Source organism: Rhopalosiphum padi, chromosome 1 (assembly GCF_020882245.1).
Source record: "Rhopalosiphum padi isolate XX-2018 chromosome 1, ASM2088224v1, whole genome shotgun sequence".
Classification (NCBI taxonomy): domain Eukaryota; kingdom Metazoa; phylum Arthropoda; class Insecta; order Hemiptera; family Aphididae; genus Rhopalosiphum; species Rhopalosiphum padi.
Genome location: NC_083597.1, coordinates 62,941,491 through 62,955,630, shown reverse-complemented (window position 1 = coordinate 62,955,630; position 14,140 = coordinate 62,941,491). Strand labels below are relative to the sequence as shown.

The 14,140-nt window shown below is 34.4% G+C and overlaps 1 protein-coding gene across 1 annotated transcript in view; it reads right to left on the bottom strand.

Annotated features, from left to right (window-relative positions):
- Positions 1-67: 67 nt before the first annotated feature.
- The window catches only part of LOC132919647 (protein TANC2), a 184,670-nt gene continuing 170,597 nt past the window's right edge, over positions 68-14,140 (bottom strand). The window contains 21 exon segments of the mRNA XM_060981405.1: positions 68-948; positions 1,012-1,112; positions 1,176-1,365; positions 1,441-1,610; positions 1,693-1,874; positions 2,648-2,816; positions 2,886-3,201; positions 3,960-4,460; positions 5,033-5,154; positions 5,220-5,661; positions 6,273-6,565; positions 7,142-7,350; positions 7,423-7,670; positions 7,672-7,699; positions 7,820-7,927; positions 8,843-9,163; positions 9,889-9,981; positions 10,086-10,199; positions 10,285-10,369; positions 10,467-10,567; positions 12,515-12,721. Coding sequence (XP_060837388.1) covers positions 780-948; positions 1,012-1,112; positions 1,176-1,365; positions 1,441-1,610; positions 1,693-1,874; positions 2,648-2,816; positions 2,886-3,201; positions 3,960-4,460; positions 5,033-5,154; positions 5,220-5,661; positions 6,273-6,565; positions 7,142-7,350; positions 7,423-7,670; positions 7,672-7,699; positions 7,820-7,927; positions 8,843-9,163; positions 9,889-9,981; positions 10,086-10,199; positions 10,285-10,369; positions 10,467-10,567; positions 12,515-12,721 — 4,169 coding nt within the window. The 3' untranslated portion in view covers positions 68-779.

The window sequence follows — 14,140 nt, the reverse complement described above, 5'->3', positions numbered from 1 at the left end:
TTTTATTATAAGTACATAAACAAATAATAACAAATGTTAAAATATTGAAAAACAAAATATTTATAGCTTTTAAGTTTTAACTAACAATTTTATTATTTTCATTTATTATCATATTAAAAAATATATAAATATATATAAATTATTAAATTAATTTAAAACAAATCAAATTCTATTAAGAAAAAAAACTGTGACAAAACATAACATCTAGCTAAACTAAATAGGTACTTTTATAATGGTATAAAATATAAATAAAAGTATCTCTATAGAACCAAAAAAAAAAAAAAAAACAAGCTAAATAATTAAAATTAGTAACATGATTGCACGTAAATTTCATTGATTAGTCAAAACTCTTCCGTCTTTCTATAATCACGATATTTCACATTGAAATAAACATCACATTACATAAATTAGTAAATTAACAAAAAAAACAGGAACAATGTCAATAAATTGTGTATTAATAAAAATAAAAAAACGATTGTGAAATGCACAAAATCATTTTTAGATTTAAAAACAATATAATAATAATAACTGTTGTCATATACGTCAAATTATTGTTGTACACACTATCATTGTTTTGTTGAATATTTTTATTTAATATAATTTAATTTAATTTAATTTTTTTGATTAACTAGTTAACCTATCATTAAGTACGTATATTTTAATCGTTTCGAAATAACGCTTTTAAAAATAATTATGGAAAACCACAGTTGTCGAAAAAAAAAAACAAATCATTAGGAAAAAATTATCTACGTTGTCGTTAGGAACATTGTCTCGTTGATTCAGAGGTAGGAAGGTCCGGCAATCTCTTGATTGAGCGCAGTATGGTCCAAAGCCGATTTGCTTTGTATGTCATCCTTGAGTCTGAATAGAACATGTCTTATGTCAGAATTTCCAGACGGTACCAGTCTCACAGCTTCTTGGATGTCTGTTAAAGCATCATCATATCTCCTAAAAAAAAAAATCATAATAATTTTTAATTTTTAACTTTATTATTCATTTGTAATCACATACCTCAAGTCTTTCAGAGCTTTTGCCCTGGCATAATATGCTTCGAATGATGTTGGTTTCAGCTTCAGTACTTTTTCTGCAAACTCGACAGACTCATGAACTTCCTACAATAACAATTTTGTCTTAAGGTTTTGATAATGTAAGTGTTACAAAAGCGATATACTTACATTCAACTTTCTTTTACAACGCGAAGTGTTCAAATAGAAATTAATCTGAAGTTGTTTGAAAGTAGAGTCCAGTTCGTGTTCTGGTGGGAATTTGTTCAAAGCGTACGTATATCTGTAAGCGGCCTCCTTTAATCTTCCTTTTCTGTACAATGTATTTCCATCTTCCAAGAGCTTGTTGAGCAAAACCAACCTATAAAATAATTTGTGCGGTCAATTAATGCATTTGCAAGTTAGCTCATGAGAAAATATAAAAAAATATGCTTACATTATATCTGGTTTTCCTGATGCCATGTTCCACGTTGTGGGGCCAAGCTTTGCACCTCTTCTTAAAAAGTTTTGCACAACTGGTACATTTCTACAGCTGATTGCTCTATCTAAAGGACGCATTCCATAAAGGTCGACATGTTCAATCAACGCTCCTCTCTCTAATAAGAGCTAGTAAAAAAAAAAAAAAACATAATTTAGTATTTTTTATGTTACTTGCATATCTGATTATTACTTTAATTATTTTTCGTACCTGTACTAAAGCCGGATTTCCGTTTAAAGTTGCCAAATCAAGAGCAGTTTTTCCTGATTTATCTGCATGGTCGATGGGCGCTCCACGATCTAGAAGATATTGGGCAATCGCTACTCTTCCTTTGAGACAAGCCCAACTCAACGAAGTCTGTCCTTGGCGATCTTCGGCACCCAAATCAGCACCTGCATACAAATGAACTTAATTTAATTTATAATACACTACAACTGATACAACATTTACAGTTATAATCTGTGTTTACTATTTATATGACAAAGTAAAAGTAAACATTATAATTAAATTAACTAGATTTATAAGTATATATAATATAAAACACTAAATGTAATCAATTTAGAGAAAAATACTTCTATTATAATTTAAAACTATGAAACCACCCAAAACAAAAATAATTAGTCATATTTTAAACCATAACATTTGAATGAATGGTACATTCACGTTATGTAGACATTTAGAAGTAAACATTAAACATTACACAAGCTTTAAATAAATGTACAAAACTTTTTGTTTATTTTGTCAGCATAATTTTTATAATGCATAGTCCGAACATAGAATTATTGTTTACTCGATTTCGTTCGTTTACTATGTTAGATTTTATTTGTATACTGCTGATACCTTAATGTATTAAGAATTCATTATGCTAATCTTTCAAATCATAATATTCAAAAACTTTTGGTCTAAAAACGAAATACTACTCTCAAACACGTTCATTTTAACGCGTGCGGAAATTTTGAAAATATTCATTTTAAATTATTCAACGTAAAAAAAGAGATGTTGTCATTTGTGCGATCAAAAATATTTTGAAGATAGTATCAAGATACTGATTGCATTACACGTGGAAATGTAGACTTTTCCCGCGTCCCCCGCCCCCGTCGTTTACAAATCTATTGAGTTAATCCGGTGAAATGTCCGTGAAAATGGTCATTAGACGAGTGCTTACCACTGTCGAGAAGAAGTTCAACGATACCGGAATGGTCTTCGGACGCGGCCATCATTAGCGGCGTCCTCTGTTCGGAGTCAACGATGTCGACGTGCGTGCCACTGTGCAATAAGGTCTCGACCACTGCCCATTGGCCGTCACGAGCAGCCAGCGCAAGGGCATTCATACACTGCCAACACAAAAATGTGTATATAAAAACGGTTGTAAGTAAACGGTGGCGGTAGACCGCGATAATTACCTTCACGTTGGAGGACGACGTCTGAGCGCCTCGATCGATCAACAGCACTACGGTGGATTTGTGACCGTTGGACGACGCTAACGTCAGAGCCGTCTCTCCGGACAGGCTGTCGTGTCCGTCCACCGTCACTTCGGCCACGTCCAGTAGGTATTCGACGACGTCGTCCACTCCACATCCTGCCGCCTGGACCAGGGCCTGCTGCGAGGCGTCCGCGTGATCGACCTCCGTTCTAGGGTCGGTCACGGCCCATTCGCAGCCCGAAAGGAACGCCACCACGTTGAAACGGCCGTTTTTGGCGGCTTCCACCAACGGACACCTGCAATGAGAATAAGGAAAAGCCTCGGTCAGTGATGAAAGCGAAACACTTCAGTTTCATTCAAACGGCTCGGGGCCGGGTAGAGTCAGAACTATGAAAACACTGTTTTTTTTTTTTTTTTATCGGTTTTTAATTGCTTTTATTTGTCTATGTTCGAAAAATGAATTGACAGAGATGAGAGTTTGATAAATAACTGTGGTACTTTTTTTAACTTCCGTTTGCAGAAGGAAATAAATTCGATTATTTCGATATTACAGAAAATCCGTTTTCTTGCACATAATATAAAATAATCTGTGATTCTAAGCAAATAATACATTTCTGATTTAAGCGTATTATAATATTTTTATCAGACTAGATATTGACAAATCACGTAATATTTCAATATTTGTTTATTGTAGTTGTTTTTATTATTATTATTATTATTCGAAAGCATTTTTAAATTTATTTAAAAATAATAATTATTTTAATATTTTTTTTTTTTTTTTAATTGAAATTTAGAGTATAATTATCTAGGCATACGTGTCTTACCTACATTTTGTTTTAAATAAAAAACAAAAAAGTGATTTAATCGATGTAAAATATTATAAGCTCTCAATCACAATTTCATTTTTGTAATAAGGCCTTAAATAATAAATCGATATTATATATAAATATTAAATTATTATGCTTTCCGACTTCTATACCGATTTCTGTTTTAGTTTTGATTTTGCACGTCATCGATTATTTTGATTTCAGATAAATATATTTTAACGACTCACCTGCCAGCCGAATCCGTGAGTCCGGGCGACGCTCCTGCTTCGATCAGCAGCTTAACCACATCGATGTGGCCCCTACTCGCGGCCATCCACAGCGGAGTTCTGCCTTGACTGTTGGACACGTTCACTGAAGCGCCAAACTCCAACAGCACCGCCACCATGTCATAGACGCCCTCGTGAGCATAAACGCAAATGGCGGGCGCCCGTCCCAGCATGTCTGTCCGGACGTCGGGTGACGCGCCGGCAAGCAACAGAAGCCGTGACACCTTGACATTAGGAGCGTACGTATTGCGCATCGAACACAGGGCGGACGATACACTGCTCGACACAGACGCCAACCAATTGGCCTGTAGGTCCCTGGACGACGCGCCATCCAAAGGTTGCAGTGACACGTTCTTGTACAAGTGAGCTTTCAGGATGTGATGACCCAGTTCCAGGGTCTTTTCGCTATCCAGCGGCGCCTGGAGTCTCGAAAACCGTAAGGCGATTCCCAAATGCCCATTTCTACATTTTTCAAACGAAAATAAAAATAGAATTAAAATTAAAGTAAATATTGATAATGATTAGTTGTGTGAAACGGATTTATACATCAATGTACGGGAAATAAATAAAAACACTTTTAAAATGAATAAAATTTGATTTTTTTTTAGTTGTACGTATTTTTTTGTTTTAGGCACCATATTATGGTACATACATAATACATTTATTATTAAAGTAATAAGTTATTTATTATTTATAAATTATTATTTTATTTTAGTATTACACATTATAAAATTGCATAGTTTATTACAAAAACATGTATTTTCAGAAAATAAATTTCTTAATTTGTACTTTTATTATAAATTGTAAATAATAATGTATATACCTATGTATAGTATTATACCTACTATTATTAAAAAAAAATATTTTCTAAAAATATATAGTTTTGTAATAAATTATTACTTTAATAATAAATGTATATTGAAAAAATACGTATAACTAAAAAAAAATATCAATTGAATACATTTTTTTTTAATTTATACGTATAGCTTTAAAATTATACGCTATAGATATGACTAAACGGGTCGACTACTGACCTTAAATCACACACGAATTTTTTCGACTCGCTGTCCTCGCGTCTCATCAGCCATTCCCTGAACGACGGGTGAAAGAACATATAAGTATTGTCCAGTCGTTTTATGAGCAGTCCCGAGATCAACTGTAAAAATAAAATAAAATATTTGAAGATTGTTGTTCCCCTCTAAAAGTTTATTTTTGATGTACCTTGAACCTCTGCAAAAAGGCTTCCCACGAAATAAATTCGTCGACGTTTAGCGAGTTAACGGAATAGTAAATTTCCAAAATCGTCAACGGGTACAGCGCAGCGAGACATACACTCAAAATGTCAGCGACTTTTTCAAACGAGCTAGTCGTCGGAAATCTCAGGTTGAAATGGAGCTGATATATCTGAGCCAACGTGACAGGCAACACCTTGAAACTTTGGGACTTGGCTACCAGGTGGCCCCTCTCGATCAAGTCCAAAGTGAGTTTGGCGAAAAGAAACGACCCGTTGCTGGCGGTTTGCAAATGTTGGCAGAATTTCAACTGTCCCGTTGTGCCGGCTATCAAATTATTTTGAATACTTGCGCTGTTGGTAACTCGGAAACCGATGTAGTCCATCATGTCTTTTATCACATTTTCTTTGTTCGTCGAATTTACGTCCACACTATAATATAGAATACAATCAATCACGGAATAGTATCAGTTTTAAGTTTATCTACACGTATAATATTAATTTACTCGTAGATATCGGATTTAAATGCGTTGAAGAAATATACATTAAAAAAAATAATTAAAAAATATACAATACGATTTAAGCTACGAAGCAAGGCAGGCCGTAACTGGGGAGAAGGTCCAAGAGGCCAAACCCTCCCTCGAAATTTTTAAAAAGTAGAAACATTTTTTTAGTGATAAATATAGTTTATTAACTATACATTTTCAGTATTTATATAAAACAAAAAATGTTAGACCCCAACCTTTTTTTTCAACTACAGCCTTGCTGCGAACCATTTGCATATAATCCGAAACGCTTGTAATACCTACTCATTAGATTAATTTTAAAATACTGAAAATGTTTATTAAAACACTTGTAAAACTTTGAATATTATATGTCTTTAAAATCGAAAAATAATCAAAAGTACGCAAAAGTATGTATAAAAATTATTAATAATATAAAATGACTCTTTATTGGTTTAAAAATTATAGTATATAATATACAATAAAAATACATACATATACATATTATTATTACAAACATTACGTTAGGAAGTGACTTACCAAATTTTTGTCAATGGTAACGACGGTAAAGCGTCTTCCAAGTTAGTCCTTAATGTGGCAACAACTTTGAGCCAAGCTGGAAACTTTGGCATATGCTTCACTAAAAATGAAGCGATTGTATCTCCGTGATCAGGTCGGTGGTATTCGGCTTCACACAAGCCATCGATGACGATAACTAGACCACCAGTGCCGATTGTATTGGCCAGTCGACTGAGTGCGTTCAATGGTTCCAGGACGCCTCTCGTGAACGCGGCGTCGGGGTCCACGATACACTCGCGCATCGACAGTGAATCCTGCAGCAAATAAAAACGTAGAAATATATATTTTTCTAAATTCCTTGTTAAATTCAAACATAGGGTTAATACTTATTATAATATACTATCTAAATAGTATACAAAATAAATAAATAAATATAGGTAACATTAATTGTATTGTTTAGGTCATCATAATGTCTTAAAATGAGACACAATTGATACACCGGAAAAGTCATATCAAAATAAACAGCTTGTAATATTTAATTCCTTGTAATTTTTTTTTTTTTTTTTTTTGTCAATTAATTAATTTTAAATAATTTTCTTTTCTAAAATGTAAGATTAATTATCACTACACAGGCACCGTAACAAAATACGAGTAGGTGATATAATTAAAATTGATTTAAACAAAAAATTGTATATTGGCGTAAAATGCTGTTAGTTTTTTATTAACGTGTAAAACCATATACATGATAACAGACAAAGCATTTTTATAGATACTCTATTAGATATATCATAAACGTTTGTCGTTTTAAAACTTTAGAAACATAATACAACTTTTTATTTTATGAAGACGGGTTAGGTTAAGTTTCGATTTTGGTTTTTTTTTTGTCTCACCTGAAGATTGAGTTCCGTCAGCACGTGTTGTCGGTACATGTTTAGCTGTGGCGCTTGGCATAGCTGGGCCGCAAGCGAGTGTACAAATTCGGGTATGAGGCACGTGTTGTTGTTGTCGGCTTGACAAAAGTGGTAGGCGACCACGCGCGAGGCTAGAGACTTGAGTTCTTCGGATACGATAGAGGTCTGCGACGCGTTAATGTCGGATACTGGAAGAAACGAGATTGAATAAGTTTAAAAAAATGACGCGTAACCACAACAATCGATAAAATCGCACTTACCATTCGATTTCAGACGACCGAAACAGCTGTGTTCAACGAGCTGCAGGACGAACGCCGTCTTGCCCGTGCCCGGCAACCCGGTGACCACGACGCCGGACGACTGGTCGTGCAACATCGCTTTGCTAATGTCTTGTACTAGCCACTCGCGGCCAAGGAACAACGGGTCCGATTCTTGTTGGGGTACCTCGAAGAACAACGGTTTCAACACGAGCAGTTGTTGTTGCTGTTGCTGTTGTTGTTGTTGCTGCGGGGGACGTTCTGTACTGGGCAAATCGCACTGGCGAGGAAAAACACGAGTGACAAATGATAAGTTGATTTCGTCAACAGTTATTTCATACGCGAAAAATTCAATTGTTAATTTATAAGCGAATAAAAAAACCACCATATTATACCATACCTTTGGGATCGATGGGCCCCTTAATTGTACCGGACCTAGCGGACCTCCTGGTCGGCTGCCGCCTCGTTCTAAACGAACGCAAATCGTCTACAGAACCCGCTTGCAACGCTACAGGACAAACACAAACAATAACGCACACGAACAATATAAAATCGCTGTTAAAAAGCGAAGCGAGATGAGTGTACGTATATATAGTTTTAGTTTAATTCAAAATAGCGTCGGACGTTGAATACAATACGGAGTACCAATACGAGAAAACGTCATCCGATGCATTATGTTTACGTAATTGGTAATAATATATAAGTAAAAAAATTGGTTCAGATTTAAGAGCAATCGCTTTGTTTTGAAAAACAATAGATATACATATCATACTGCAAATGCGTTTCGTTTTAATTTTTTTCCTATAAATAATATGAAAAATACTTAAGCCAGATTTATTTTGTTTAAATAAATGAATACATTTTTTTTTTTAGATTTTGAGCGTAGCAATGGATGTATTGATTTTACAATAATATATTATTTTGTGTACACGAAAAGTAATCAATAAAATACTTCGATTTTCACTTTATGGTTGGTATTAGATAGAAAATTTAATCTAGTTTGTACTGGGGTCGAAATTAAAAATGCACAGTATTTTTTTATAGTCGGTGAAAACAAGCAAAAAATTAAGGAAAAATGAGAAATTTTTCGCAAATCCAATATTATTATTAAAATAATTGTTTTGTAACCATAGTTACCCAAATTTAAACAGTTTTTGCTCAGGATGGTTTTTTATCGTATAGATAAATAATTGAATTAAAATTTAATAAAATCCACAATAGTAATTTACTCATCAATAACGAGTTCCAATCGATACCTAATGGAGCGGTACCCACTTGCCTACTTTTTTTTTTAGATATTATTTTGCATTAATATTGCATTACAACCGGAACTCTTCAAAAATTAATATTAGTATATTTAGTATTTACATTTTAAACAATAAGCGTTATTTATTATATCACGACATATTAAAATTCCACTCACTAGTGACAGAATGTCTTCGGGTCAGAGGGCTACACGAACCGTTGCTCTGTCCGGACATGGACATGAGAGATCCAATGCTGTCGGACGATTGTTCTTTGATTGCTTTGTGTTCAGTCTCCGAGGATCCCGTGAGCGTGGACACGGGACTCCCATTACTCGACACCGGTTTAGAGTTGATGCTCGACAAAGACACGTCTTCCGTAAACGATCTAGAATTGCTGTCCCTCGACAACAGCAGTCCCAGTCTAGTGTACAGAGTGTCCGAATTGCAACTCCTCTGGTTCAATGATCCACGTGGTTTCACATTTCCGCCTTCGTCGTCTAAAGTATACAAAACGCGGGACAATTAATTTATTTGTATAAAAACAAATTGAGTTAAAACAAATAGGTGCACAAAGCTAATATCCGTGTTCATGCAATTACATATATAAAAACAAACAAATGTGAACACAAGACAAAAATAGGTGCTCTTCAAATGTATGGCTAATTATTCACACACACGTGGATTACAACCCTGGCCTATTGCAGTGTTGTACTTACTTCTCAAGACGCGATAATTTTACCAACATTATAATATTATGTTATTGGTATAATTTATTGATTTTACTCATCTGATCTAACGCCAACAAAATATTCACTAAAAATCTACGAAACAAAACTTGACCGACTATTGAATAGAACAAAACGTCTCCGAGGACCGAATGAATCTTGAATATAATAAATCATCAAAACCAAATTTCGAAGATTTTTTTCACGTAGTTTGCTTTATCAAAGATAAGTAGTCGTAATTTTGCCAGTAAAACCCACGTGACGACCAGAGTATATGCATATGCAATAAAGTTAATATTATACAGTATTAAAAAAATCAAATTTATTGATTTGACCTTGCTGTAGAGCAAAACATTTAGGTTAACTCTCAATTGCAGAGCACATTCAACGATTCAACTACTACGGTGAAATAATGTTAATAAAGTGTTTTCTAATAAGCTTAAGTGCACACACGGCCAACGACAAACAAAAACGTTTCATTTTTAGACCTAACAAACCTCTCAACGACCACAGAGATCTAATCTTGCCCAACACCACCGAAGACCATCGCCGTTGATCCGAAGTTACTGTTGATGTCGATGCTGACATTACTAAATTCCATAATGCATTTAATACAAACCGTGTTATATTAAGTGTATACATTGCTTATGATATATTATAATAATGATCGATTAAAAAAAAAAAAACAACTTACCGGAGAGTGCGTTGTCGGAAGGAGACCTAGATCCACTGCGCATGGACCATTGATTTCGTATGGTTTTCGGACTGAGAAAAAATTTCCTCCTGCTCTGTGGAGGCGTTGGACAGCCTAATGACAATAAAAATGAAGAAAAAATAAATCAAGGATGTCAAAACTATTTTCATAATTTTTTTTTTTTTTCGAGAACACTTACTCTGAGTCATGACTTCGTCCAAGTTCCTGTTGGGTCTAGGAAGCCTACTAGGCGAATGACTGAGTTCCTGTGAACCTTGTCTCGACTAAAACAAACGAAAACAACAAACATTAATAAGTAACTGTAAGTGCACACATTTAATAATATTATTGAAATAGCGTAGTTGAGTGAATGGCAATTACTTGAACGTAGGGCGAAAAGTGTCCGTTAGTCTTGACCCTTGGTCTATTGGCTCGTGTGTTTTGCACGTAAATCGGCTCATTGGTCAATGATTTCTTGGAAGCTGTACAGAGAAAGGAAACAAATATTACACGTTTATTAGTATTCTACACGCGCGAAAAACTTTCGTCAAGACGGTACAACTGGTATACGCGTGACGACATGCATACATACTACACGCGTTAATCAACTGTCACTAACATGCGGGAAAAATATATTAACCTACGCGATTTAAACGTAATTTTTTTTGACTTCAATTAAAAATATATTTATTTCGTTTTGGTTCATTGTCTATTTTTTGTTTTCGACTTCCGACAATTAGAGACGACGATGCCGTGGCGCATATAATAGGTATAGCTTTGCCGAATATCGTGGGAAACGAGACAGTATCAAATAAAAACTCAACAACTGTGCTTTGCCCTCCGTCAAACAATAATTAAAAAAAATATAATATAACTAAACGTGTTATATTGTATGCGTCGTGCACGACAATACACATATGGGCGGCAACAAAACTGATTCAAACTATAAACTACGTTTTTTAGGTTTTCGTATAAAAATTGTTAAGAATCGCGCCACCAATTTATAATATATATATACATATCAATTCGAATTTATAATATTACAACGTGAACTTCTATGTACTATACATAATTAAAAACTTCTAATAGCCTTTGTAGAACCTCTTTGAAATGAAACTTTTTAATTTTTAATTAAAATCATTTTTTTCTGAGTATTTTCCTGAAATTGGTCAAGGAAAACATTTTGAAACCTTTGTATTTTATACACTGTTAAAACAAAATATAAACAAAACTTTGTTCGCTGCGAAAGTTTTAATACGTGTATTATTAAAGTAATCATGCGTTCGCAACTCTTAATTTTACTACTTCCTAATAATAATAATTAATAATAATAATGATAATAATGTCAAAGCAATCAAAAACGTTTTTTTATAATATAATATGTCTTGCATCATTTTCATATATACACCTACTAACTATAACATTTACCATGACATAAATATTTTATTTTCTATAGTTGGGAATTTTTTTATTTTTTTTATTCGCAGATCAAATTTATATACGATAAACGTAAAGTTATATTTTGGATGTGTTAAAAACGAGGGTTTGGTTAAGACTAAAGCCAATGACTATTGCAGTAGTCATTATTGTAATATTAATAGTTATTACTGTGTTACTTTGCCATATTATTTAATTTTTGCAAAATTAAATTTGATATAATCGATTAAATGATGTTATTATTGTGAAGGGGTACCCCTGCAGTACAATATATGGCTATTTTTTTTATTATATTGAATTATACTTACGAAAAATAAAAACAAAGTACTTTACGAAATTATAAAATTCCTAACCATGATTTCATTTAAACGGTTTCCCCAAAGAGGTCGTTTGAAACATCCGGTGTATACTTTGAATGGTTATTGGTGGTTGTTTTTTTATTTCTATTCTTTGAACTTTTAAAGTGGATAAACTTTATTAAATGCAGTCTTTCTTAAATTCAGTCGATATTTTAAGAATCAAAGTCACAATCCTATTTCCAGACGAAGAGGGATAATATACGTTAAAATAAATTAGTAAAAATCTGTTAAAAAGTGGTCGTTTAATTAATGATGAATAGAAATTTAAATTAAAGAAAGAAAAACAAAAAAGACCTCTCCACAACATATCCGTGAAAGAATAAATAAGTAATTCGTTAACGACAATGGAAACTTTCTGACCGATGAAGAATAAAAATTACCATTGAAAAGAATGAAAGTATATCATGGATAAACAAATAAAGCCGATATCATTTTCATAAAAAAAAAAGCTTCAATTAATACATTTAAACATATTAGTCGTGTTGACCGTTTATACTACATCGTGATTACGAAAAACATGTCGTCTAGCTACATTACTAAACAAATATGAAATAAAATATGGACAACAATCAATCATAATACAATAGTCGTATAATATATATAAAAAATATGGTAAAATCGAGTATACCGTACCTTTCGTCGGGCAGTCTTCGGAGGCCGCCGCCACCGCCGAGGCGCAAAGCGGACAGCCCTCGTTGCGGAACATACACGCGTAACAGCGTTCATGTCCGCAAGAGTCGATGAGCTTCCTCTTTTTGCCCTTGTCGAAAGGCATGCCGCAGCTGGGGCACGTCTCGTCTCCATCACCTTCTTCCAACAGCTTCCGAATAGCGGCCAAATCTGCAAAACGAAAAAACCAAACCGTTATCATATGATGATTTTCCACGTATACAAGAACATCGTCAATATATTAATATACGCTAAAACAGACTATACGGCGACAATGTCAATGAGATTTTCGCTCGTCGTAAAGCACCTCTCAGCAAAAACTACCCTCTGGTGACCTATTACCGATTTTCTTTTTTGCAACAAATATAATTTATTATTACTATGGTCTATAGTTATTATTATTATTATTATTATTTTAGAAAGCGCGCGTTGTCAGAACGAATAAACAGTTTTCGCACCTCTATTATATTAAACCAACTAGTAGATCCGCGCGCGTGTGCAATATAATACCACCTGATTATACACACGACGGCGGCGTTATTATAATAATATTTTCTATCGCAATGGTCGTAGTCTTTACGCGTGACTGTCCGAGTACACCGTAATCAGTCACATCAAGTGAAAACAACAACAATAACAAAAATACTGTAGAGGAGTTCATTCACGACTATGGTGCCGGCGAAGTGATGGACGGACAGACGACTTTTGAACAACCTCTCGAATCCGGTTTTTATACACTATACTTATTAACACCGGTTTTGGCCGAGTCGTGTGGGCGTACGAAAATCGTCGTCCCGTCCGACTGTCTAGTTCGACGATACTCATTTAATTCCTCCCCTCCACAAAATAAAATAATAAATTATCACGACCGCCACTGCACGTTTTTCACCTAAATCTGTCCATATATTATTATCAGTGCACCGCGAAGTCAACGGTCGGTATTTTATTATCGATAACGTTACCGCAGTAATTTCCGCGCGTTAAAAGCCGGATTTCCACTACATAGTGTCGTGTTCCGGGCGGTATATTTAATATGCTGATAACAAAATGTCGGTAACACGCGTTAGGTACCTAAAAGTTAAATATATTCAATGTTACATACATAATAAACAGTATAGTAGAAACCCGGCTTTGTACGACGGGCATTTTGCATTTTGGAGAACCGGACTACCACAACCACTCAATGGCAGAGCCGCATAATGTATAAGGTTGTGTATAGTGTGTATATATATATATATATATATACCATATATACCTACTGCAGCCGTAAGGACGCCGCCCCCTCTCTCCCGCCGACGTATAATCGTTCCCACAGTCGCAGACGGTTTCCCACGCGCCTTTACCACGTATAATCCGCAGCCCCGGGACGAACAACGGCTGCATTTATCGGAAGTGGGTTTTTTTTTATTCCTTTCGCCCTTTTTATAAAATATAAAAAAATCAATCGTACGAAAAACGATTACTTCAACATATATAAACACTCCGAAAACTGAAACGGTTTGGCCGCGACTTGCGCACTTGCCTCAAACGGCGGGAGGGGAGATGTACGAAGATGTGTATGCGTAAAAAAATGATTGTATATACACGCGA